General features: G+C 38.3%; 6 protein-coding genes across 13 annotated transcripts; 3 read left to right on the top strand and 3 right to left on the bottom strand.

Moving 5' to 3' along the window:
• Positions 1-7: 7 nt before the first annotated feature.
• On the bottom strand, positions 8-3,228 carry LOC132200864 (aarF domain-containing kinase 1). Its single transcript, XM_059626634.1, has 10 exons — positions 3,018-3,228; positions 2,346-2,515; positions 2,197-2,295; positions 1,932-2,135; positions 1,715-1,873; positions 1,505-1,663; positions 1,292-1,452; positions 1,138-1,237; positions 879-1,082; positions 8-824 (listed from the first exon to the last, which is right to left on the bottom strand). Exons 2-10 carry the CDS (start codon positions 2,487-2,489, stop codon positions 501-503), a joined length of 1,554 nt encoding a protein of 517 aa, XP_059482617.1. The 5' UTR covers positions 2,490-2,515; positions 3,018-3,228; the 3' UTR covers positions 8-500.
• Positions 3,229-3,349: 121 nt separating this feature from the next.
• LOC132200855 (GPI ethanolamine phosphate transferase 1) lies at positions 3,350-6,898 on the bottom strand. 2 transcript variants are annotated; one of them, XM_059626612.1, is made up of 14 exons: positions 6,485-6,898; positions 6,333-6,432; positions 6,041-6,266; positions 5,861-5,991; positions 5,598-5,806; positions 5,336-5,545; positions 5,060-5,285; positions 4,829-5,001; positions 4,584-4,774; positions 4,321-4,517; positions 4,054-4,250; positions 3,913-3,996; positions 3,650-3,841; positions 3,350-3,595 (listed from the first exon to the last, which is right to left on the bottom strand). In XM_059626612.1, exons 1-14 carry the CDS (start codon positions 6,809-6,811, stop codon positions 3,368-3,370), a joined length of 2,691 nt encoding a protein of 896 aa, XP_059482595.1. In that variant the 5' UTR covers positions 6,812-6,898; the 3' UTR covers positions 3,350-3,367. The 2 variants fall into 2 exon arrangements, with proteins under 2 accessions (XP_059482595.1, XP_059482604.1); XM_059626621.1 differs by having other exon boundaries at positions 3,913-3,993.
• A 31-nt stretch (positions 6,899-6,929) lies between these two features.
• LOC132200822 (uncharacterized) lies at positions 6,930-9,401 on the top strand. 2 transcript variants are annotated; one of them, XM_059626569.1, is made up of 2 exons: positions 6,930-7,181; positions 7,449-9,401. In XM_059626569.1, the coding sequence occupies exon 2, from the start codon at positions 7,467-7,469 to the stop codon at positions 9,018-9,020; it is 1,554 nt and encodes a 517-aa protein (XP_059482552.1). In that variant the 5' UTR covers positions 6,930-7,181; positions 7,449-7,466; the 3' UTR covers positions 9,021-9,401. The 2 variants fall into 2 exon arrangements, with proteins under 2 accessions (XP_059482552.1, XP_059482544.1); XM_059626561.1 differs by having other exon boundaries at positions 6,931-7,166; positions 7,449-9,400.
• Positions 9,287-17,522, bottom strand: LOC132200786 (RNA-binding protein 12). The gene is made up of 3 exons (XM_059626505.1): positions 17,365-17,522; positions 12,596-12,769; positions 9,287-11,953 (listed from the first exon to the last, which is right to left on the bottom strand). Exons 2-3 carry the CDS (start codon positions 12,736-12,738, stop codon positions 9,451-9,453), a joined length of 2,646 nt encoding a protein of 881 aa, XP_059482488.1. The 5' UTR covers positions 12,739-12,769; positions 17,365-17,522; the 3' UTR covers positions 9,287-9,450.
• LOC132200735 (uncharacterized) lies at positions 17,011-24,068 on the top strand. 6 transcript variants are annotated; one of them, XM_059626453.1, is made up of 7 exons: positions 17,011-17,164; positions 17,230-17,859; positions 19,620-19,860; positions 20,374-20,541; positions 20,603-21,678; positions 22,057-22,158; positions 22,223-24,068. In XM_059626453.1, exons 4-7 carry the CDS (start codon positions 20,400-20,402, stop codon positions 23,459-23,461), a joined length of 2,559 nt encoding a protein of 852 aa, XP_059482436.1. In that variant the 5' UTR covers positions 17,011-17,164; positions 17,230-17,859; positions 19,620-19,860; positions 20,374-20,399; the 3' UTR covers positions 23,462-24,068. The 6 variants fall into 6 exon arrangements, with proteins under 6 accessions (XP_059482436.1, XP_059482419.1, XP_059482411.1 ...); XM_059626436.1 differs by having other exon boundaries at positions 17,012-17,164; positions 17,230-17,679; positions 20,603-22,158; XM_059626428.1 differs by having other exon boundaries at positions 17,012-17,164; positions 17,230-17,694; positions 20,603-22,158.
• Positions 24,069-24,245: 177 nt separating this feature from the next.
• Positions 24,246-26,619, top strand: LOC132200844 (gamma-soluble NSF attachment protein-like). The gene is made up of 9 exons (XM_059626591.1): positions 24,246-24,441; positions 24,520-24,629; positions 24,709-24,776; positions 24,842-24,926; positions 25,028-25,045; positions 25,101-25,308; positions 25,399-25,647; positions 25,709-25,930; positions 25,989-26,619. The coding sequence occupies exons 2-9, from the start codon at positions 24,571-24,573 to the stop codon at positions 26,046-26,048; spliced, it is 969 nt and encodes a 322-aa protein (XP_059482574.1). The 5' UTR covers positions 24,246-24,441; positions 24,520-24,570; the 3' UTR covers positions 26,049-26,619.
• Positions 26,620-26,658: the final 39 nt, after the last annotated feature.

The raw sequence follows: 26,658 nt of genomic DNA, 5'->3' as shown, positions 1-26,658 counted from the left end.
TGAACTTATTTAATTTCAGAGGCAAAAAATGTATAATAACTTATACAATGATGAAATATAGCATGCCACATAAATTATACTCATGTTTTTTTGTGTGTGCAAGAATAAAACAATTAAAGTTTTATTCAAATTTTAAATGAATTTAAATAATAAATAACACATGCTTAAATGAAATAAAGCAGTAATAATAGATTCTGAAAAGCAAAAGGCTATTATTTGATTATCAATGCAGACCTTGGATGCTATATTATGGCAAAAATAATGTTTACAAGAAACCTTTCTTGGCAGTTAAGTTATAAAAATATCAAATATCATCAACAACTATTGCTGCTGGGTAGTGCAATAGGCAAAAATTAAGTTACAGTAGTTGAATAGAAATAAATAAGCAGCCTAAATGATAATGCGTTGGTAATGTGGAGTTTTTGACTTAAGATTTAAAATAATTTCTCCTAGGAATCTCAGTCTCTCACATCATGTTATCATGCAGCATCACATCTGGCTTAAGCAAGTCCAAAGAAGTCTGTGATGCAGAGCATGAAGTACCAAACTTTCAACCTAAGCAAAGCCCATATTTCACAAAATGAAATAGTGTTTCTCTGTAAGGCACCAAGCGCCTCCTTCCTCTGCTCAGAGTATTCGGCTTGGACGCAACGTGCAGCCATTGTCAAGAGAGCTGCCCTTCTCCCGTGAGTTTTGAGTGTGTGTTCGATGCCTCGGAGCAGGTCGTTGGTTTTAAAGAGCAATAGCATTTGCCTGTCTACCCGAGAGAGAACTGCATTGATTTGAGGCAAGAACTGTGGTAGTCGTTGCTGGAAGATCTTTTTCTGTGCATTCAATGAAAATTAGAATCATAATTTTTAAATTCAACTCGCATTTACTTCCTCGGCGCCAGGCCTTGATTTTGCGATTCCACCAGCGCCTGAAATTGACTCCCATGTTCTTCCTGTCACCATGCATGAGAAGAGCCAATAAAGGTCACCAACGCCCAGGTCGATTGCAACTTGTTTGATGGCAGGCATGTCAAAATTCAAGATGCTGAGCCACAATCGTGCGTATTGCCGTCGGAACTTTGGCTCAAGTTCCTGAGAAATTGAATAATTAAGGAATGTCTGATGGCCTGAAATTGAAGAATCTCACAGCATAGAGACCATGGTCAAGAAGGATGATTTTGAAATCTTTGCCTTTGGGCTGCACCAAAATATTTCCAGGGTGCGGATCTGCGTGGACAAACCCGTGTCTAAAAGATTCAGCTTCTTTAATATTTACAATAAATTTTATAAAATTTCCATACTTAAAAATCATTTCCGAATACATGTCCCCCAGACGAGATGATAATAACCATTTGTTGATTTTGCTTTTCTCGATATATTCAACATCGTTGATTTGCCCTCCTTCAACAAACTCCATGGTGAGGACCCTCGGTGTTGTCAAATTCCAGTAGATTTTTGGTACCTATCGAGACAAATTTAAAATCCTAAATTGTTTTTTTTTTATAAGTTCTTACAAATAACCAAGGAAATTTGACAAGAATTCTGTCGGCCTTTTCAGCATTTTTGCCTTCATTGTGGAAATCCAGCTCCAGCGGAATATTTCTCTTGGTCTCTTTGACCAACCACTCAAATCGGAAGTCAGGAAACAACCTCGAAACAATAGATACTAAAAACTGAGCAAAGCACATTAAAGTATAAAATCGATTTCAGTTAAATAAACTAACCTCCATGGTTTTTAAATCAACTAAAGAATTTCCTCGAACGCTTGCATGCTGCACTTTGACTGCAACTGTTCTACCGTCCTGCAGGACTGCCTTATGAACTTGAGCCAAGCTTGCTGTTCCAAGAGGCTCTGGGTCAATGCTCTTGAAAACTTCTTCGGGCTGCAAAAATGTCCAGATTTTAAAGATTTATTATTTAGCTCAAGGAGGTGCAGCGTACGTCTTTTCCTAAATCTTGCCTTAGAACCATGTAGACATCTTTCAGCGAAGACTTTGGAGCCTTGCTGTGCAGAACCTTCATGGTATTCACATATTCAACAGGTAATAAATAGTCAAGGGCTCCTATGTGCTGTCCCACTTTGATGAATACCCCTTTGTTCAAGCAGCACAGCTTAAGTAATCGTTCTGCTCCCCACTGATGAACCTGAAGTAACAAAAAGAAAATGAAAACCATACACAAAAAGTAAGAAAACCCCAAAAACAACCTCTGATTTTAATTTTAAGTATTCCTCAGATTCATGGTCCATCAACTTGGCATTTTTGCTGTAAAGGTTCTTCTTGTAGTAAACTGAGATATCCAAGACCTAGTCAGATGAACAGTGAAAATTTTGCTATATTAAAAAAAAATACTCACAGCTTTAGCGGCATTAGCAAAGCGAACAACGCCGACCGAGGTTACATCATAGTTGTTTGCATGGAGAGAAGTCACTAAACCAACTCCTGCGCCGCCAATTGCACCGAATTTCAGAACTTTTCTCCACTTTATTACTTTGAGCATTTTGCGTGATGATTATTAGTATTCACCTGTGGATCAAAAGACCTACTTAACAATGGGCTCAGTGCGTGCGGCTGACGGTCCAACCAAAAGTGGGCCACATATGAAAAAAAAACTTTCTCATCAAATACCTCAAGATACCCATAACTATTGGTGCCATATTATAATGAGCTCTGAATTGAATGTGAATGAATGCATGCATTCAATTATTTACTACACAAGCTTTTAACTTCATTTAAATGAAAAATTTGAATCAGCAAAATTTATAAATACAGGGTTAATGTGAATTTAATCCCACAAGAAAGGTTACAAAGAACGCAAAGCATATTGGTCAATTACACAGAACTAATATGAATTTCTTTATAAGTAATAAAAAAATGTTGATCCAACAAAAGTGCAGGATATTGATTAAAAATATAAAATTATAATTAATCATCTTTTATAAATTAATTAAGCGTATAAACTCTGCAGTAATCGGAATTTTTTTCGTAATTATTCAAGAAAGTAGCTTAAAATGTTCAATTAACTTACATTTAAAAACTGCTGGTGACGTGAAGTGATTCCTTCTTCTTTCTAAAATATGACATTTATCACAGGACGGCCCAAAAATGTATAAAAATATATCTCAAGAGATTGCACTTGTGTTGACGATCACCACGGACCAAAATTGTATTCAAATACCAACTATGTAGAATTTAGAGCTTATCAGTGCAACCAACATTACAGAAAAGGCGCCTGAAAGGCTTGCCATTAAAAATTTTGTATCTAAAAAAAAAAAAAACATTAACTTTATTATATTTTAAATCTAACTACTTTCCATGTCAGATTTGAAATCGTGCAGGGTAATCAACTTCAATAAGTACCTCGATGCCGCTTTTTGATTAAATAAATCCCTTCATTTTCCTCCATACTTTGTATGGATCATATTGGAGATACGCCTGCACTCCGCTGTGTATAATGAGGAGGAACAATACGCATACATGGGCAATTACAAAATGGGATATTGACTGGCCGATATCCAGCCAGCTGCCCTCTGTCCGAACCAAGTGAAAAAACGGCAAAGCCATCATGTCACACATGCCCAACACTAGGAGCCACTGAATGGGCCTCTGAAATATCAATTGTTAAGAGATTTACAGCAAATTAAATTGAAGAAACAATACCTGGACTAGAAATGAAACTGAAGCGATGCAGGCGGCCACTGCGATGAAAGGCAGAGCGGTCTTAAAAACAATCAAGCCTCCCATCAGGAATGGGGAAAAAGTGGATACGAACGCTCGGACCCACGTCGGGTCAAATGAGTTCATACTTGCAATATTTCCAACGCCGAAAAACGCCAAGATCATGCAGAAGAGCTAGATACACAATTAAGGAAATTTTGATCTTTAAATTTTACAAAAAAGGTGAGCTGGTTTGAAAAGGTTACATAAAAATAGGCCCGGCACAAATCAGCCAACAAAAATTGGTTTCCATTGAGTTTTGGCACCACCATTTGACGAGTGGAAATCTGCTAGACGAACAATAATAGTTATAAAATAATAATAGGAGAGACTAATAAATATCTTACCAACTGGAATTGGTCAACGGATGAAACATTAAATTCCACCAGAGGGTACAAGTTCAGCATGATGTGGAAAAACAGCAAGAAGAGGGCTTCGTGTCGAACACTCAGAAGCACAAATGTCATGGAGATGGATAATGACAGACTGACTATTTTACTGATGAAGGTGTTATGAGCAAACAGTGGTAAAGCTAGGCTTAAACCTACAAGAAAAACAAATTTTATGATATAAATATTATAAATCCCAAAATCATTGTGTCGCTGTCGCTATACCTAAGATGGCCCAAGATGTGATTTGGTTTGTTATGGTTAATCCAAGGCCATCATCATAATTTGAAGACGTCCATAAGACATTGGTTGAAGAAATCGCAACAAGCACTGACTGCCCAAGTGTGAGCCACCTCGGTTTGATGTTGAAAAATATAACGTAGAAGATGCTTAGGATGGAAGTTGCAATACCAGCAGCAAATCTAAAAAATTAAAATCATAGGCATAGAAAAAATAGCAGTAGACGAAATCTTTAAGGTTTAACTTACACAAATGTATAGTTGGCCTCTTTTCCAACAACTGGCAGTAAAGGGAAAATGGCTAATGCAATGCATGCCAAAGTCCACATTGAAGCAACAGCCCAGTGTAATTTTGAGCCCCTGAGCTTTCCAAATAAAGGGATGACTGAGATGACTAAGAGTGCCATGCTGAGCACAGCTCTCTCAAAAAACGACATAACCTAAAAAGATCACAAAACATTAGGCTTACATTTAACTTATTAATTGGAAAGAACCAAGCATCCGATGGCAAGAATAGTGAGTCCAAAAACTATCAGAAGTCCAAAGAAATTTTTTGTGACAACAGGTGCAACTTGAGGCCACCAAAGATCACAGTCCCTTAGGATAAACCACAGAAGGATGACTGGCAACGAGTAGTACATTACATACTGAAGAGGCAGCTTCTGAGCTGAAAATTTTGCAACCGTTTAAGATTCATTCAAATTGTTCTTGCTAACAAAAAGTACCTAATATTAGGAGCAAAATGGTGCTCATTGAGATCCCGGCAGTCAAGTCTAAAATTAAAGAGTTTCTACTATGTATTCTTGGTTTGCAGATGAGTCGTGTAAGTAGGTAGGCCATCCATAAAATGTGAGAGATGGTTATGGAAAATTTCAAACTACGGCCAAAGTAGTTTTGGTAGTAAACAATGCCCTCTAAAGCCACTTGATAAACAACAGTTGCCTTGTTGACCTATTGATCGAGTTAAATACAAAATCCACTAAATTAGTTTGCACTCTTACCACTGCTGTGTGGTTTCCATTCTTCAATTCCACGATCCATTGATCTATAGATGATAGTTCTGCATAAGGTACGATCAAGAGAGAGAAAACCTTTTCATGAACCAAGAATTTGGCTCTCTCAAACTGAAGCAAAATTTGCTGCAAATTGCTCATAACTGCTTTTGCGATCCAATCGGAGCCTTTCTCAAAATACTCCTTTGGCACAATTCCCTGCAAAAAAAAATTGTTATCTACAAGCAACAATTCAGGAAAATTCACTAACCACATTATTTGTAGGAGTAGGAACTGCAAGAAGTGCAGACATCAGGGCAGCAATGTCAGCCTGATTTACATCCTTCCTATCTAGATAATCCAGTCCCCACTGAGAAGGGGATTCTTTTGGGGATCTAGGCTTCTCTGGACCTTTGATCCCAGCCCCCCATGCCACAAGAGGTGTTTCAGTTTCATCCAATGATCCTGCGCCGTGCGAACCTTGGCATAAACGAAATTGTTAATAAAAGTATCACATTTTGAGATGGAAAATACCCCAGTCAGTCATTCCGTGATCAGAAGTGAAAACATAAACTGTTTTACCGTCATTATTGAAATATTTTTCCACTTCTTTTTCAATCCTATGAATTCCTTGGTCAACCAAATTAATGTTTTTCAAATATGTCCTGAAAATTTAAAATTTGAAAATCTCTATTTAAATGTTTGTGAACCTACTTTGAATGCGGTTTGGCATCATGTCCTGCAGTGTCAATACCCAAGAGATGTAGGAAAAAAACAACTCCTTTCTCTTGTACTTTTTGGTCGGTCTTTCCAGACCATTTAAAAAATCTCTCCACTCTCTCGAAGACCCAGGTGTCTAGCTTTTCATTTGACCCGTCACCAGAAAACCTCTGCATTATTTTGGGGTAGGTAAAAGTTGTTACACGACCCGAAGCTTCACCTAGAAATTTTTAGAACAATAGAAAAGGATTAATATCAAACGTTAAAAATAGATAATCTCAAAAACCTTTTGCAAACATTGGCAAAATATCAGCACTTCCCCATGCCCAAGTGTGTGAGCTCCGGTTGAAGACGGAATCAAACTCGACAGGATTTTCTTTCCATCCCTATATTGGATAATTTAATAATTCAATTTAAAATTTCATTTGTTAAAATTACTTTTGCGACAGCACTTGGGTCTTCGTAGAGGCCAGCAATCATCGCAACATGTCCTGGTCTCGACTCTGTTGGAACGCGGGTGTGTGATACTCCCCAGCTTCCTCTAGTTTCGATAATGGACCGTAAATAAGGTGAATAATCACTATTGGAGTAAAACGAATTTGCTCGCAATCCGTCTGCCACAAACAACACCAGCCTCTGGGCAGCCGGTTCAAAGGATGGATGAAACGCTTCAATGCCATGCAGAACGGGCGAGTTGAAGTAAATGTCGAAGATTGAGGCTAAGAAAAGCGAGTGGACCAGCACTCCGCAAAATATCAATTTCATTTTGAACCTGTAGAGCACTGAATTTCAGGGAAAATCAGATGGAAAAACCGCATTATTTTTGTTAGACATTGTGAGATGCTCTCGCCCCGCCCCACCGACCCCGCCCTCCTTTCCACTCTGTTCAGCCTGTTCTCTATTCCTATTGGCTGAAATTTCAAACTCGACTGAAGTGACATCTTTCTTCAAACTATTGACCTAATTTTCAAAACAAATTTCAAAATCACAAAAATCACCTGACGCAGTGTTGTTGCAGCAAAATTATCCGTATTCATGAGCTAAAATTTTGCTTGCTTATAATTATGACGGCTTTTGCAACCTGTTAATTATTAACCTGGGCGTTGCTACTCGTGAATGGGTGAGTGAAACAAGTGTAAGAACTTTTTTCAACATCAGATTATTACACGCATTGCGCTCAAATTAAAGGATAAAGGATTGGAAGATGGAAAAGACCAGAAAAATTCAAATTATCAAACTATAAATTTTTTAATTTTTAAAAATAAAGACAGTGGTTTTTATGTTATGATATGACAGTAAATAATAATATTAAAAATTAATTTATATGTATTTTACGTTTTTTTTTTGCATTACTTAAACTATTTTCTATTGAAACTCTCTAATTCAGGTAACAAATTTTCAGACGATTCACCAAACCAAAATGCCACAGCACAAGCAACCAAGTTCCCTCTACTGGTTGTGTGTCCCTGACGTCTGCAGGATGATTCGCGAAGCTTGCGACAAAATCTATGAGACCTCGGGCATACAACGAGCTGGCGAGTTGGACTTGTTTGACAACAGAATTGACACAACCAATGCCATCCAACAGGTGCAGCAGCACTTCATCAACCCTCTACCGTACGGTCTGCGCGAAACCATATGCAACAAGAGACACCACAAGGACTACACTGACGATTACAACAACAAATCAGTTTTTAAACTGCTCCTCTTCCTCACCACAGTCATGCACAAAGACCTCACCAGATTCGAAATCCACTCTTTAAGTTTGTCCTCGTCCCAATTGAGCTCAATTAAGGAATCTTTCTGGCAGGCCCAACTGAGGGACATGTCCAAGTTGCGGCTCCTCCACCTATCCAACGTGCTCACCGATGGCATCCTCAAGGTCATCGGTGAGAGCTGTCCTCTGCTGGAGGAAATCTGGGTCATCTCCAAGTCTCGAAATTTGTCTGCAGAGTTCAACTTCAACGCCCTGAAAATGGGCTACCACGTCACAGACGCTGGTTTAATGCATCTGACCAATTGCCAGAAACTGAAGAGGATTTGGATCGGCGCCGGGAGAATGCAGAGCAAACAAATCACCCCGAGAGGAATAATCAAACTAATGCAGAGCATTCCCAACCTCAAGTCAATGAACTACCCGTATATGGAGAGTGTTTTGCAGACTTTGTCTGCTGACGGTTGCACAAAGAAATACAAAATTGTTGCCCTCAAAATAGATCGATGCAACCTCAGTCATGTCCAGTTTGTTGTGGAACACTTTCCGAACTTGGTTCAACTTCACATGGATCTCGGTCTTGCAAAGGATCTGCCAACAGAATCTCACCACAAAGAAACAGAAGCCATATTAAAAGCAATTGCAAGTTCAAGTCTAAAATTGAGCCATCTCTCGCTAGGCAACTTCCAAACGACGCCAGAAACTCTGCTGAGCTTTTTGTCTGTGAAAGGATACCACCTGACTGAGCTTGTCCTTGGTGAGACCGTTTGCGAGTTGGACGCTCGAGCGTTGATATCGATTGGAAAGGCTTGTCCCTATCTGCGCCACTTGGCTGCCAAGAATGTTGAAACTGGTCAGTCATGTGATCGAATTCCGTCAGGAATTTATTCCCACCTCAAGCACTTGACCCTAGTCAGCAAAAATAGTTACGATGTGTCAACTATACTTTCCATTCTTCTCCATGGAGAAAATTTGGATGTTATGAAAATTGATGTTTTCCATTCTTTATCTAATATCAATATCTTTTTCTTAAATTTTTTTAAAGACAATCAGCTTCCTAAGTTAAGGAGGATCATATTTGCGGGTTCAACCCTGATCAGCCAAGCAACCGTAGAGAATTTCTATAATAATTGTCCTAATCTCACAGGGATCATGTGTGAAGAAGGTGTGATTCAATTGACAAAACCATCATTCCTTACCGATTTGAAAGAAGAGATATTGTCCAAAAATTACAATTTTGAGCTTTTGATGTTTGCATGAATAAGTCAGAAATCATATTTAAAATGTGTCATTGTGATTCAAACGATTTGTTAAAAATTCAAATTCCATGCTGGAAGACTGTTTGGTAATTTTATTAAAAAAATAATAATAATACAAATTAAATTATAGTTATTTTATTTTTAATTTACTTTACTTTTAAAGCTTGAAATATTGAATCAAAATTTTACATAACTTAATACTTAATTTTTTCTCACTTTCAATGCAACGGAGGAAAGATATAATTAAAACCAAATCATGAATTTGTATTTGTACGTTTATATTTATTTGCATAATAATTAATTAGTAAACCTAATTAATACAAAACTAGGATCTGCGCATATAAATATATATGCATTGTTGGTTTTTAATTCAGAATTCAATGAAACAAAAATAAAAAGTCTACACAGTTCACAATCAGTTTACACTTATTTTACGCCTGCAGCAAGTTAATGAAGATCTGTCGGTCTCTCATTTTTTTGAACTTGAGCATCAATGCCCTTTGGGCATCTTGGGGTGTGTGAAACGAAATTCGCAAGTCCCCTGTTGGCTTGCCATTGTCATTGTACCTCCTGATAATGTCCTGTCTTGTCAAATCAAAGTCGGCAAAAAAACTCAAGATCTCATCAATATCTGCCTGAAATGGCACATTGGTCACTTCCACTACACAACCAGGCTTGCCGAACTCGGGCTCCTGTTGTTGAGGCGGGAGAGGTCCGGACATATTGAAAGGTGGCCTTTGCCTCATTCCCATCATGTGTGGAGGGAAAGGGGGTCGCTGGAACGGTCCTCTGGGGCCAAACATTTGCGGATTTCGAGGGTCAAATGGAGGTCGTCCCATGAAGTTGGGTCTCATCGGGGGCCTCATGTGCTCCTGTCCATTTCTAGGCATCATTTGGCTGGGATTTTTTGCAAAGCCAAGGGCCATTTCCATCTCCTGCCGGGCCACAGGCCGCACGCTGACCTCCTTGCTCCCCAGAGTGGACTTGTTCTTGCCGACGGCCCGAGCACCTTCTGCCGGATTGCGGAACTCGCAAAAAGCGTCCCCTACTGGAGCACCCTTGTCATCCTGCATGATGTAAATGTGCAGGGGGATGAGACCAACGTCCGAGAAGAAGTCGAGGATTTCTCTGTTGTTGACGGACGTGGGCAAGTCTTGCAACAGGATGCATTCAGAAACAACTGGTCCTGGGGGGATAACTAATTCCTTCTGGGGAGAGGGGGTTGCAGGAGTGGTGTCACTCTTGCTTGCCACCACCTGATTCTGCACAGCCTTTTGCGCCCTGAAGATGTCCTCAAACGAACTCTCTGTGACGTAAATTTCTTTGCCGTCAATTTTCAATTTTCCGCTCGCAGCCACAGCTCGGCTTTTCTCATTTTGTGTCGAAAACTGAACAAAGGCCGAAGGGATGGCAGTGTCGTCTCCGGGGTGCATGAGGACAACGTTGAATATTCGAGCACCATGGAACACCCGCTTGACGTCCACTTCGTTTGCATAGGGAGGTATGTTGGTGATGGCAACCACTGCCGGCTCTTGGTTTGGCGAAAACGAGTCTAGGGCTCGATCGTAATCCTTCTCAGAGCAGGGCTTCACCTCCACCCTTTGGGTACCTTTGAACATGGTTCCGTTCATTTTGACAGCCGCCACTTTGCATTCTGGCGTTCCAAACTTGACAAACGCTTTGCCCACCTTCTGGCCCTTCTCGTCGCAGACCAGTTTGATGTTGACCACATGCAGATTTTGGAAGAAATCGCGGATGTCCCGGTAGCCGGCCATACTGGACATGTTGGACATCTCGACGCAAGAATTTTGCCGCCTCTGCTGGTTCATCGGAGGGCCACCGTTCTGGGGGAAGGCCATCTGCTGCTGCATCTGAGCCTGCTGGGGGTTGAAGTTGTTCTGCTGGCCCCAAACTCCCATGTCACCCTGCATGTTTTGCGGAAAAGGAAAGCGCGGCATGTTCATTGGCATGCCAGGAGCAGCGCCTCCCACATTCGGAGTGGCCCAAGGTGTGGGTGCTTGCTGGTTGTTCTTTGCCACGTTGTTTGCGGGTTCGTCCTTGCCTCTGCTCTTTTCCTCCTTACCACCCTTGCTCCGCTCTTCGCGACGTCTGTCTCTGCTCTCCCTGTTTGAGCCCCTGTCCTTTGACTTTTCTCGACTTCTGCTTCTGTCGCGCCTGCGATTTCGATCTCGGGACCGGCTGCGAGAGCGGCGCCTCCGACTGCTTCCACCACTGCGGTCTCTGCGGTCCCTCGAGCGTTTCCGATCCCTCGATCGAGAACGGGACCTCTTCTTTTCACCTCTGGCATCCCTGCTGGTGCGGCGTTCGATGGGCTTGTTGGGCTGATTCTGCAGAAGGGGTTGATTTGGTAGGGAAGGGTGCTGCTGAACCATCAATGGATTGTGGTGTTGCTGAGCCATCATTGGGTTGTTTGGCTGCTGAGTTGGAAGTGCATGGTGTGGGGGTGGCTGCTGGTGAGGAAAGTGAGGTGGTGGCTGATGGGCGGACATCATGTGAGGGTGCATGATTTGCTGGTTGTTTTGTGGAGTGTTGCCCATGGGCAAATTGTTCAACTGGGCCATTCCCATGCCGACCATTCCCAGGAGGCGCTGCTGTATTGAAAGCTGCGACGGCATGCTCTGCATAGGCATGGTCATCTGAGGGGAGGAAACAATAGGGATGTTTGGTACTACTGCTGCTGGTGGCTGATTAACCACAGGCTGCTGAACTACTGGCTGCTGAATGGGTTGCTGAACTGGGGCAACAGGTTGGGCCGGAGCGATGAGGCTTGCGGCCTGAATACCCAGGACTTTTTGACGGGCAGTGTCGATGACTTTCTGCATTTCGGTGCGGCTGCTGAGCAGAAGAGATACTTGTACCTCTTTAATTTTGCCTCCGGTGTGCATCATAGCCTGGCGAGCATCTTCGTCAGTGCTGTAGAGTTGAAAGGATAGTAAGTAACCAAGAAATTTTTCACTTTATTATTATTATTTTTTTAAATATTTGAATTCCATAATAATTAGCTCTGTGAAATCTCAATTAATGAAAACAGGAAATGAATATAATCATCACTATTAACTTTTACTGTTGGGTACAGAAGTTGCCAAGTAATTAAATAATTGAATTATTTTTGGCATTTAGTAAGATTTATTTGCACACTTATAAGTGTAACAAAGGTAAATGAAAAAACAAATTATGCTAATTCTCAATCAATAAATGGGCTTGGCGCTATACGGCTTCCATTTAAATACTTTCACATAAAATTAAAAATAATTCTTTTTAACTTAGCTTTTTTGACATCAAACCATTATGCGTTCTCAATCTTACAAAAATATTTTTAATATATTTATATTTATTTTTTTATTTGCTTCAACACAAAAGAGGTGTGATTGAAAAATCCATTTAATGTTATGCAATTCAAAAACAGGAATAATTAATTGCTGATGGTTTCCATAAAACAAAATATGTGCTTTTATTATTATATTATTCATATCATTTCTTGGATATATTTTCATTGACAAAATTAAATGATGATTTGAATTCTCAATTGTTATTTTTTCAACTGCATATATGTACCTGAATGCAATGAATGCATCTCCATTCTCTCCCCCAACTATGTGCACGCCGCCCTCAGGAATGGCGAGACCCTGGAAGAACTGCCTGATGTCCAGCGCGTTGGCCGACCACGGCAGATTCTGCAGCCTGATGATGACACTCATGTTGCCGCCGCAATTCAGCTGCCAGTCGATTCTGCAAATTATTTCGAATTTCTATTTCCATTCATGTTATAACTTCTCCTTTTCTTAAACTTAACAGACAGCAATACAGAAGACAAATAGCAGATAAATAGAAAGGAAGAATTTGCAGATGTATAATCAAAAATTTATTTAATTTAGGCGTAGCTAAAATTATCAAATTGGTTGAACCGAATTTTAGAAATTTAATATTTTCGTGCGAGGAGCGCAAAAATTAATTATTATTTTTAAATTTCCTTGAATGTTTAGCAAACTCTTACTTATTACATCTTTATAAGCCTTGCCAAACACTCCAATTCTATCACAATGTCAGTTTAATAAGTTAGGCGTATTTAAAAAAAAAATCACAAATATTATATTATTTTAATGATTATAGCGTTGGAAACTGAAAAAGGCGGTAAGATTAAATAAAAACAGTATTATTTATCTGAGCGGGTTTTGTTTCTTTTTAGTTAGCGTAAAATATGTATTTCGCCAATTAAATATACTGTAAATTAATATGAAAATCTTTTCTTCTACGTGGCTTGACGCTAAAATTATAATAATCACGCTTTTTTTCTTTTAAAATACCCTTAAAGTACAAGCTCATGAAGAAAAAAAGGCTGGGTTGACGTTTTTTAAATACTACAAAAAGTATAAGTCAAGATTTCTATTTCATATTATGGAGGAAAAAACATTTTAATTAAAAAAAAAAAAAACGCCGAATGAAAATTTATTAATCTGCATTTAAAAGGACTTTTTAAATATTTTGTATTGAAACATATTGAAATAATTCATCTTGATCACATAATGCACAAGTAGATTCCTCTTGAAATCGCAAATTTTCTCGTGTAATCTAATGTTTTATTTATTTTCTCTTCAAAATTAAAATATGTAAAATAAAATTTGTAGAATTCATAAAAAAATGTAATAAATAAAAAAACTTTAGCCGCCGAAAGCCATGAAATCATAGTTGAAAGCCCATTACTACGAGCTGCTTTAATTTTGTCAAGGAAAATATTTTGGAAATTTCACTGTTTAAATGATGCAAAAGCATTGGGGAAAAAGGTACAAAATCTTTTATTTTATTTATTTCAAAGTAAAAAATCTTTTTATTCCATACCTTTTTATTCATTTAGTGGATTTTGAATCATTTATATTTATTTATCGATCATACCGAACGTTCAGTGGCATAATATAATTTTTAATTCCATAGATTAAGACAAACCATGAATAATAATTAGCTTGACACTCATGTCGGCGAGGACCTCTAGAGGCCCCGCGTTTTAGCTACTTGTTTGCTTAAGGTGTTGCCGTTACTTAGATTTTCTTTCTATTTTGATTTGATTTGTGAGGAATAAACACCAATAATAGTGAGCGAGCTCATTGTAGACAAGCAGAGTGAGCCGCAATTATTTGTTGCGGAAAGAGCGAGTGAATTAGTTGATTGCGAGCGATTGTTTTATGTAGGCTTGTATTATTAGCGACTTTGGGAAGCGTAATTGTAATAGTTAATATTGCAGCAGATTTTTAAAAATTTTTATCTAGACGCGATCCTTTTAATAAGTTTTCTTGCTGTAGTTTTAATGGGAAATATAGCGAAAAATATTAGATAAATCTTGATTTTACTAATGCAAGTAACTGGCGGTATCTGCTTTAATTTATTTTACAGAAACATCATTATTAAAGTTAAATTTATGAAAATAATAATAATGGCAGAGTTTTTCAATTTAATTGGTACTTATTTTAATTTAAAAAAGAAAGTAAGCTTAATCTAATTGGATTAACTTTCCTGATCCTTGAAATCCCCAACAACTAAGTCTATCCCGTACTCATTTCCCCCTGGCCCAGTGGGTCCACAGACAACCGTGTTCAACGGAGATCCATATTATCAGCCATTAAGATATTGCAGACCTGCTGGTACCATTTCCAAGAGGGATTTAACAATAAAAAATGAATAAATTGCACACTCTTCACTGTTATTGCGAAAGGGAAATCAGATTAATAGTTTTCCAGCTTTTCAGTTCACCGTTGTGTTAATTTAGTCACGGGCGAAGGGAGGAGTTGAGCGCACTCCGCGCCAAGATGCTCAACAGCAGAACATGGTGGCCTGCGTGTACAGTGAGACTATTAACACAGCGGCAAAGTCCAGATGGGAGGATTGACAGCGACCCAAGTGCTCATCTCTTTTTTCAGCACAATTTCCGCACCACAATTGCCACTTATTTTAATCAAATTTGCGTCTCGAAATTAATGGATTTTCCTAGTAAATGTATATTTTATTCTAAGCCGTCCAAATTGACACAGAAGTCTCCATCTGTATAATTATTATGGTATGAAAATGAAGAGAGCGAAAAAACAAACAAAAATCGATGAATGATAAATTTTGCATTAACTTTTAATTGAAAAAAAAAATTAAAAAAGGAATGCTTCTCTTTGCTGATTCAAATTTATATATAAAAAAAATAATGCAGATGAGGTTATTGATGGACTGATGTACGATTAAGGCGACCTGCTTCGTTTTACCAGGATTTCAAAACTTCCACGTCCAAAATAATTATATGATTTTGTAGCGTAGCGTTTTTAAAACACTGCATAAAAGCACCTTCTCTATTATTCTTGTCCTCCTGTTAATATTTTATTCCAGAAACAATTCAGAGCACCTGATCAATAAAAGTGACGTAATTTCGAGCTTCATGGTGATAGCCCAGCCATCCTCACGATCAATACATTTCATATATTGATCTTGACACTTATATTGGTCGGTGGAAACTGGAAAGGTGCCCTCTATGAAATTAGTGCTGCTTCGTTATTTCCTATAGAAATTTGGTCTGAGCAAAATTGTCCGCATTGATACTTCCATATAAAGATGAAATACTTTATTAAACAATTTTATACTCTTGATGAAAGCAAAGATTTCTTTAATTCAAGTTTGTATATTTTTATGCAAATATATGTAATCCGGATTTATTCTAACAAAAGTATCCTGCTTACATTTTCTAATTTAATAGATCAATAGCTACTCAAAGAACTCGTGAAATACTCATTAAAGTCATGAATCAAATTTCCACATGCCACTTTTTGTGATATTTATAATTTAAGCAAAATCCATTTGCAAAATGAAGCAACATAAAAAAATCCACTGTAGACAAAACTCTTTATACAAACTTTTCTGCTTGAAAAATTGTGGCTAATTGATTTTTTGGATCAAACAAGTTCGAATATTTTTTTTTTAAATCCTGATAACAATAATTAGATCGAGTACACTAAATAAACAACTACCATACCAAGTAGCTTTATACAAAGTCTGTCAATATAAATAATTTGATGGAAATCAACACAATTCATTATCTGCAATGTGTAGTTTGAAAACAGCAGTCGCCAAATTAAAAAAAAAAAACTACTTGGCAATAAGCTTACTTTTATTATTTTTTTTTCAGCTTTTATATTTGTGATGATTTTAACAGATTTGAACGCTCAATAAAAGCTGCACACTATTTTTGAATTATCAACAAAATCTGTACCACAAAAGTGTTCAAAAAAAGTATATTGAAAACGTAACTGAAAACAATAAAATTCTAAGGGAAAAAATAAATGGCATCAATGGCATGGCATTAAAAAAAACTAAGAAAAAAATGCTACACTTTTCCAAAATAAATTTTTTGGTCATTTTACCATAAGTGGAAAATAATTTTGGTGCCATTGCGTCATATTATCCATCAAAATATTTCCTAGGTAGCTTTAATAATGAAGTTTAACCAATATTTCCAGTTTAATCCAGAAAATAATGTTAGGATTATTTTTTGCGACGCTTAGAGTAAAAAAGGGATTTGCGAAAGAGGCAAAAATATTCTTGCTTTTTATACATCAGAGCAAGAATGCCGAGGATTTAATTATTTCTAAATTTTTAATGCAACGAAAAAATGAAATTTAAAAATAATAATTTTAAAGATAATTTAAAGAAAATTCCATATGCAGAAAATGAAGTGGAAAGATAAAAAAAGCAAAGTGATACCCTGATTTACGCCCAAAGTAAAATAAAAATAAAACGTATACATAAAATAATAAAAAAAAAAACGCATAGAATGTACGGTTATGCACTTGAATTAAGAAAAAACTTAATTTTAAGTACGAAATAAATTTTCATAAACCATACGGGCGGGGAGACCTATGAATTAATGATCTCGATTTAGGAACGTAGCTGAATCAACGTCACCCATGTGAAGGGTATTTCGCAAGCGGGCGAACGTATGCGTCGGGCAAAGTGACTAATTCCTCTCTGCGGTGTCTGTGTATGCGGATCAATGGCACTCTCTCATGCCGCGAGTCGCAAATCCAGCTGCAAATCGCCACCTCTGACGCAGCTTACGAGCAGAAGTGAGCAAGAGCGACAGGGCTAAATAGAATAAAGGTGCAGTGGTCCGAGGATGCGATTACATTATTGAGAAAAACGAATGGAAATCGGCGTGATTGCAGGGAATCAAGATGGCGAAAGCGCCTCGCCGTGCGGGTTCCCGAATTTCGGCAGCGAATTTCTTCGAATAGAGGCTTACCACACCACCTGCTTGTGTCTTAACCTAAAGAATGAACTCTCTAAAATGAAATATTCACCTTTAAGAGAACAATTAAGCTTTGAACGGATGAAAATACTAAGAAATTCCGATCTTCTATCGACGAGACGAGGTTTTCCCTCCGTCCTTGTTGCTGTCCTATTTCTCTCGTTCCGCGTTTCTCGCTCCTCTTCTTGTTCCCCATTCGTCGATCACTCCGGTTACAACCAATCCGCAAGCTCCATTCGACACCAACACGTTTCGAATTCCCGATCTGCGTTCGGAATGAGACATGCGCTCAATGGAGTGACGTCATATTTGGCCTTATCTCTGGATTCAATCATCTCGCCCAAGCCGCCTACGATTGCCGGACGTGGTATAGTAATAGGACGTAGGTAGGCCCAAGTTAGGCCCCTTTCACAGGCAGGGACCTCATTATAGCGATCAGCATTGCATGACCTTGTAATGCTATTCTTACGATCAAGGTCAACGTTAAATGGTGCTATAATAATGAGGAGGTCCGTACGAGACAACTATAAATAATAATACTCATTGGGTAATAAATAATTTTTCAATCCACATACATAAAAGTCTATAATGAAAATAAATGTAAAGAGGTGTTAAGGTATTATGGGTTGTAGGACAGAGTTAAAGTTTAAAACTAGTTTAATGTCACTCTGTAAATAGGCAGTGAAAGTATAGAATTGGCAGTCAGCTGGGGATATTGGTTGTACTTATATTATGCAAGTTATGCACATTTCAAGTCTCTTGCACTCATCCTTTAAGCGCGGATCTTTTTGTGTTCTCTTAAATATGAAATGTGCATACTCTTATAATTTTTTGTCATCTGGACAAAGTGGTCCACAGAATTATTATATTAACACCGTGGCTGCGGTCCAAAATTTTACCCTACGCACTTCACCTAGTGTGGATCCGCCCCCTTTAGTGTGCAAAGGGGACTACGCGCCCTAAAACCAAGGAGGTTTTAGTGTTTAGGGCATAGTGCGCGAGGTTTGGACCGCGGCCCGTGTAACACCGTTTGGATTATAATGGAAATCTCACATGCAATTTTTTTAATTTTAAATTTGAATGCAAAAAAATTCAACTTTTATTTTTGAATAAGCTAAGATAAAACATATATAATTAAATCGATGGTGAAGTTGAAAAACAGCAGCGCGACCCGCTCATCTCCCTTAACCTCTCCCTTGGTTGTTAAGGGAGATGAGCGGGTCGCGCTGCTGTTTTTCAACTTCACCATCGATTTAATTATATATGTTTTATCTTAGCTTATTCAAAAATAAAAGTTGAATTTTTTTGCATTCAAATTTAAAATTAAAAAAATTGCATGTGAGATTTCCATTATAATCCAAACGGTGTTACACGGTTGTAGGTGAGTTGTTCCGCCGGGGACTTGTTCCATAAGAAAAAGGTGAGTTGTTCCGGCCAATCAGAGCAAAGAGTCGCGCCCCCCTTTACAGTAGGGTAGTTGTTCCATGAGTATTTGAAAGATATATATTGATTTAAATGATGGCATTCAAAATTTATTTCAAAGATACGTCATCTTTTGAAAAATCAATTACATGATAAAATTCCGAAACAATTTTGAAATTTGATTGCATTATTATATTCTAAATCAGGTTTTCCCCCACGTATAACTTTTTCACAAATTAAATATACAATCAATATTTCTCTAAGCCTTAAGTCTGCTACTATAATCATAATTTCCTATTCAATTTGGTCTATAAAATTATTTTAATAATGCTTTTATTGCTTGTTGGTTTTTTTACTTAATTCTAGTTGTGAATTTTTTGTTGAATCGACTTCTTCGTTAATATTTTGGACGGACATTGCTGAAAATTTTGATTTGGGCGCTAAAATGAAATTGAATTTATATCAATTTAAAACTCGTGCAAATTAAGTTTATTAAAAAAATCATTGCTCACGGACGCTCACGGAGTGTTTAATATATTAAATCTTTATTTAAAAAATTATTACCCTGCCAACGTATTCGGGATTTTCAATTTAACTAGCAATAATTATAAATTCAAAACAATCGACTATCTAGAAAATTAAATCAGAGGTGAAAGTGAGGAAAAAATTAATCTTTTAGTGTTTCTTCGCCTGGAACAACTCCCCTATTGTGCAGGGGGCGCGGCACTTTGCTCTGATTGGCCGGAACAACTCACCTTTTTCTTATGGAACAAGTCCCCGGCGGAACAACTCACCGTATACCATCTCCCTTCCCCCTCTCCCGTATTCCCGCTGCTTAATAAGCAGCGGGAACAATTGTGCCAAAATAAATCAAACCCTCCTCAGGTCAGCTGGCGCCTGGCGCACAACGCGGATGCCACACGCAAGGAGTTTGGAACTAACTCCTCGGTCCGGTCACATTGCACACACGCATTTCTGTTTTGCAGCCCGACTTCGATCTCCAGCGTCGCCCTGAAAAGGGTAGATTTTAGGGTGCACGGCTGCACGCAGAGCCGCAGAGTGATCAAACCTGCGACCTTCACGCACTTGTCAATCAGATTCCCATTTGTATTTTTCGTGGTTTCAGGTAAAAAATCGCATGTTTATCTTTGTATTTTGTATTCAAGAGCTGAATAAGAGAGAGGACGAAAATTTGTCGATACAAAATGAAAACGCATGAACGCAATAAAATTTAAAAAAAATCACAATTCAACTAAAAATCACAAGTTATTATTAAATTATTATTTAAATTTTAGAAGTTGCAAGCGCCGACCGCCAAGCACTCCTGCAAAAAAAATAAATCGTGAAAATTATATCAAAATAATATTGGTCATAATGCCATTGTGGATGACGGGGTTTTTTAAATTAAATTTAAAATTTCAGAAAGTTATGTTTGTCATTAAACATGTTGTGTCCTTACCAAGCTTAAAATAAATTATCAACAGAGTTTTTGGGTTAAATTCAGAAATATAGTTTTTTTTTTCAATATTTTAGTGGATCCACTTTTGAAGTCGACTTGAAGCATGCACTGCTGCTTAAATTTTTTATATAATTAATTATTATAGAAATATCATATTTAATGTTGTTTTCTATTTTTCAGATTGCATACCTGATTTTGGAACAACAATGAGCAAGAATAAAAAGAAGAAAGTGAATAATGGAAAAGTCGGAATAATAAGCAGGGATAATCTGCACTACCTGCAGCACACAATGCACCGGGAACTGCCACTATCACCTACTGAACTAGCAGATGAAGAGATTGAGAAATGTTTGTGTTTTGAATAAATTAAAATAATTTCCTTCATCTCATTTTATCCTCAAAATTTTAGCATTCTTCCTAGAACTGACCAAGCATGTGGCTTATTTACCCTACCTTCCGTGGATTGAGTGCTGCAAGGACAGTAAACAACCATCGGACGATGTTCTGTCAACTCGAGAATCATTCCTCAAAAATATATTTTTCACCAAAAACAAACTGCTTATGACACTCTACCTCACCCAGACACTGGCCATGCCAGAGTATGCAGACAAAGAATTCTACACTTGTCAGCTCTTGTTCTGCGGAAAATCCAAGACGGAGGAGGATCGATTCTACGACCTCACCATGGCAACTCGGACAGCCTTCAGTATTGAATGCTCAGGTCTTTCCTTCTGGAGCAAGGTGGATGAGGCCGCCAGGGATAATGACAAGTCTACACTGATGGCCTTGGCAGCTTTTGTCACCAATTACTCGTCATGTGAACTTTCTTCGCACAGAATGAAAAACCCTGCTGCGAGGGGAAATAAGGAAACTGCTGAGGAGGATTTCCTGTTCAACGAGGGAGTCCTTTGGCAACTGCATTTCAATCCTGTCCTGCTCAACCAGTGGCTTGTGGCAGCTCAAAACGCTTTGCTGAATTTTGAAATAAACCACAACTTTCATACTTTCAAGAGCTCATCCTTTCCACCACAGATTGCCTCTGCAGTCCAAATTATCTTGATGTTATTTAGTGATCTGCAAAGAAGACTGAACTACGGATTTGCCCTGATTGGCCATCAGGTGAAAATGTATCCAAAAAAGGACGATAGAGTGACTACACTGATTATGGAGGACGTCGTTGCACCCTGTTTGGGCTATCTGAAGGCGTTCCTTTTTAGAGATAATAACCATGAGTTATTCCTATTACACTTCTTTAAATCTCTGCCTGGTGTAATTGCGCAACTTCGTGCCAAGAATGATAAAACTGAAGAGAAAAAAGAAGTTTTCATTCATAATGGAAACATCTTTGTGGACTCTGATAATGAACTAGAGGAATCTATGTATACCTTTTCGTATTGGGTCAACAGTTTTAAAGTGATCAAGCCTTGCTTTGGTGACATCATTACAAAAATCGAGGATCTGAAGGCAAAAATCAACGAGAGCAAGGTATTCTCACTTTTGGACGAAGCACCAATTTTCACGAGCTCACTTGACAAAGCTTTAAACAAGGTTTATCTCTCGAAGTCAGCAAATTTAAAATTTCTAGATCACACGAGCTACACAAAGTTTTTAAAAAATGTAGTTACCGAAATGTCGAAAACATACAATGGAACCCAAGTTCACACTATCACTCAGAGCAGTTGCCTGCTAACTTTGCTTGTTCAAGAGCACAATTCCATCATGCTCGGTTTGCTATCCAGATCGACCCCTTTTGTTGCAAACCGAACATTACATCAAGATGCTGATGAAAGCTTTTTGATAGAGTTGGACATTAACCGAGCATTTTGGATCTTTGATGAATTTGTAAAAGCTGATGGCTTTCAGAAGATGGTTGACAAAAGTTTGGAAGGATGGAATGGATCGAGCTATATTCCCGAAAAGCTTTTGCAGACGCTGGACCAAGCCAAGCCGCAGAACTCAATTGAGGTAAAAGCCCTTGAAATATTGATTTAATAAAAAAAAAAATTAAAAAAATCTTACCTTGTTTTAGGAACGTGTGTTCCAACTGGCAAAGCAAATGGTCCATGTGGAAACTAAAAGTAATCCAAGATACCCTGACTGGACCTTCATCTACTACATCCTGCCAGCTTTTGTGAATTGCTTCCGCAAAGATAGTAGCCCCGATTTCAAGTACAAGTTGTCCATGTTCTTCCTTGAGGAGCTAGTAGATCTTTTTTCCAAAGATCATGATGCTTGGAAGTCTCGATCAGGTCCTGAAGAAACAACAACCAACCTGCTTTCAGGAAATCCAAGACATGTGACATCCCTCCTGGCGTTTAGGAGAAAGTTCCTGGATCGTATTTGCAGTGTTGTGCCAAAGAAGTTCAGAACAATCTCAACTCCGATAATGAAGTTGAATGAGCTGCTCTCCCAGAACGCAGCCAACAATGTTCCATCCACAGACCCAGCCATGACCAAATATCTGCACAGGCTGGCCCTGGATTGGACCCTGAAAGGTGCTTCCTGGACGAACATGATAATATTCGCGCTGACGGAAGGCATGGCTAGATTCGGGTCTTTGTGTGCATCTGCAGAGGCTTCACCGGCTCCGTCACAGCTCAAAAGCCTGCTGCTGGCAGTTTACGCAATGATTGAACTGGTGACTGTTTACCAGACTGAATCCTCTTTGGCCAAAGGTTGCACCTTCAGACTGCAGACTCTTGAGGAGGTCTACTTGGATCTGCTGGGAGGAAGCAAAGGAAGGGGCCAAACTGCAGTCACAGCCTGGCAAAGGCTCGGCGTCCTTCTGCACCAACTGTACGAAATGTGCAAGACCATTCTAGTCCCGGAAAACTACGCCCCACCAAACTGCTACCCTGAGAACACCAAGCTCATTCTCAAGTACTTCGTCCAAAAGGACCTGCGCAAGCTCAAGCTGGAAATTGCTTCAATGTGCATCGATCTTGATCGCCAAAATTGGACTTGGGCTGCCTTGGAGGTCATCAAGAGACCTTCTGAAAAGCTGTTGTTTGCACCATACCTCTCAAGACTTGATAAAGAAGAGGGCAAAATCAGAAGCTGGAAAGAAGACTTGTTGCTGCCCCTGAAGCACTGCCGTTTCTGCGGAAGAGTCGAAGAGAATCTGGTCATGTGCAGCTTTTGCGAGGATGATGAAGAATATCCTGATGTCAACTGGTTCTGCGGAGAGAGGTGCGAGAATCTTGCCATGAAGAAGTGTCAGCACAACGAGGAGCATGACCAATTCATAATTGAGAAAATCAGTATCTGAAATCTCATGATATACAATTTTTTTCACATACATGTTGAAAATATGATATTTTCCATTATTTTTACATATTTTTTTTCGTTTTTTCTTATCTATAAACCTAATAATTCTAATGATAATGAAAGATTTAATTTATTCTACTATTTAAATAAAAAATTTATGAAATTGATATTTTAAAATTATGATTTTTATGTCTTACAGTTTATTGATTTTTATTAGTGCAGTTTAACTTATTACAACAAAAGTTCGACATAAAATACAATCCATTTAGCTTTTATAGTCCACGGAAATATTTGGAATTATTATATCACCGGCCGTTTCAATCAAAATTTAATTCTCACTCGTAAATGTTCTTAATTTAAAATTTGAATGCAAAAAAAATCTTGGTCGTAGTAGTTTCGGCTTGAATTTAAGTTTCTTCATTAAAAAGCTATTATATTTATTTTATTCTTCCATTTGATACATAGTCATGAACACTAATATTTATATATTTTCAATAATTTTATTAGTTATAGGATTTTAGCGGCCAGTTAAACTTTAAATTTCAGCTTATTCTTGCACATTTTGGAAGCATGAAAAATGATTTTAATAAATTTCTATTATTTAGTTTTTAGTTTAACGTGTACCGTGTACCAAATAAAGCTTATTGACGTGTACAGTGCGACGCCATCTATTGTCCAAAATGTCAACTTGATGCGTTGCCAATTTATGCATCACTGGAGCACAAAATCCCGATGCGCATTTGTTTTACGTACCAAACGTCTGCCTCCCGCCGCCCACCCCCGAGCAGGAGCAAGTAAACCCTTTCGCAGAAGTGCAATTATTTACGTCCTCCCTGCCCCTTGGCGAATGGCGCATTGGCGAAATTGACATACATGGTTTCGAGCGGACCTGTCTGTCACACCTGACATGGTGCACGGCTCTCTCCTGACGACGAACTGAAGAAGGAATTCCGTCGATTTGCGAGGAAGACAAATTCGCTGGTATTTCATTGTTATTTTCGCGTTGGAACTTGCACTCCTTTAATATTGATTTTTGTGCACGCCTTCCATTCTTCCCAGGCAACCCTTGTGTGTCCATAATTATTCGCGAATTTTGCCCAGTCAATTGTAATGGCATCGAACAAGAAATTCGAAGAAGGACTCGAGCACATAAAAAATGCAGAGAAGTGGTAATTTACAACAAATAACTAACCCTGGCTATGGCAGCAGGTTGCAGAATTTGATAAATTTTTCTTGTCTTTTCGGCAGCATGAAAACTTCTCTGTTGAAATGGAGACCTGACTATGACATTGCCGCAGATGAATATCAAAAAGCTGGTATTGTTTAAAAATTGAAAATTTAATCATAAATTATTCAAAGCTTCATTTTATAATTATTCCAGCCACTTGCTTCAGGGTTGCAAAATCATTTGAGCAATGTAAGGATTGCCTAATGAAAGCTGCTGATTCCAACAAGCAGAATCGATCGTATCCTTTCGCAAAAAAAAAAAATTATAAATTCTCATTAGAGATTAAGCATATTTAAATTATAAAAAATAACTAGATGTTTTTTCTTGACCCATTAATAGATTTTTCCACGCTGCAAAGTGAGTAAATTCTGATTTTTTCCACTCTTTTTGAACTTCATGAATAAAATTCTAGGAATTACGAACAAGCAATATTGGTTTGCAAGGAGCTTGGAGATCTTCGAGATGTTCAAAAACTTGCAGAAAAAAGTTGCCATCTATACCAGCAGCACGGATCATGCGACTCTGCAGCAATGGCGCTGGACAAGGGTGCAAAAATCATTGAAGGACAGTATCCCGAGCAAGCTCTCCAGCTATATCAGAGAGCTGCGGACGTTGTAATGGTGGGGTTTATAAATTCTCTTTTTTCAATATTTTTATATGGTTGGGGCTTCCAAATGTTTTTTCCAATATTAATCTAAATAATTTGCAAGCTGGAGGACAATGCCAGGCTGGGATCTGAGTACGCAAGCAAGGTTGCAAGAATCATGGTCAAGTTGGGAATGTACGATCAAGCGACGGACGCTATCAGGAGAGAAATCGGACTTCTCCAGCAGACGGAGAGTACTGGATCGATTGGTCGGCTTGCTGTGGCTTTGGTGTTGGTTCAGCTTGCCAGAGGAGACACAGTGGCTGCTGAAAAGGCGTTCAAAGAATGGGGAAACTGTTGCGACCCCCAGGAGGTAAAATTTCTTTATACGCTGTGAAAGCAAATTTTTTTTTATAAAATAAAATTACTTTCAGGTTCAAACCCTAGAGCAGCTGCTTCAAGGATTTGACGAGGAAGATCCGGAAATGGCTGCAAGGGCGTTGAGCAGTTCATTCATTAAGCACATGGATGTTGAGTATTCCAGGCTAGCCCGTGACCTGCCTCTGCCCCGCGGTACGGCCCCATTGTCGAAAGCATCAGTCATTGAGAAAGCTGCACCATCCTACATATCACCTAATAAGGGCGGACAAGCTGAGGTTTGGAAAGTCAAATGTACCAGAGAAATTAGTTATTTATTTAAATAAATTTTTAAAGGAGGGAGCAGCTGGTGGTGCTGATAATGACGACGATGAAGGTGGTTTTGGTCTCTGCTAATAAGTTACAAGAAGGCGCAGCAAGTTACTTTCCTTTACTCAAATAGAATATGAGGGGGACGAGTGGAGGCTCAGCATTCGTCCTCGCTCATATTCGAGTGAGTCATTCCGTTCTTTTGAATTACCAATGCATAAGTATATATATAGTAAAACTAAACTTTAAACCAAGCAACATCTTAATTGTTGCTTTTTAGAATCAACTAAATTAAAAAATTGTAGCTGCTATTTAACATCCCTCATTAAATGTACTATTTGAAAGCGTCCTCCCACCAAAATGAAGCTGAAATTTAAGTACTATAATTCCAAGTCCAGGTGATACAGCTTAGAAACGCTCGAATTGATTACTCTTGATTGTGTCATGTTGAAGAGAGCTAGTCATACAAAATGATGACTTATTTTTTGGAATTGTTGATTGGATGTTTGTGTTAACCAATTTTATGGTCCACACTTAATTGATGTTCCCAACGAGGTGTCATTATGAGATCTCTGTATGTTGAATTTGTATATTAAATCCTATATTATTATTTTTCCTGTACATACCAATAAAAGTTGATTATAAATGTTGATGCAAATCATTAAAGGATAAGTGTTTTAATATTCAATCATCCAAC

Source organism: Neocloeon triangulifer, unplaced genomic scaffold (genome assembly GCF_031216515.1).
Source record: "Neocloeon triangulifer isolate White Clay Creek 2 clone unplaced genomic scaffold, ASM3121651v1 ptg000001l, whole genome shotgun sequence".
Classification (NCBI taxonomy): domain Eukaryota; kingdom Metazoa; phylum Arthropoda; class Insecta; order Ephemeroptera; family Baetidae; genus Neocloeon; species Neocloeon triangulifer.
This window is presented reverse-complemented; position numbering and strand designations above follow the sequence as displayed.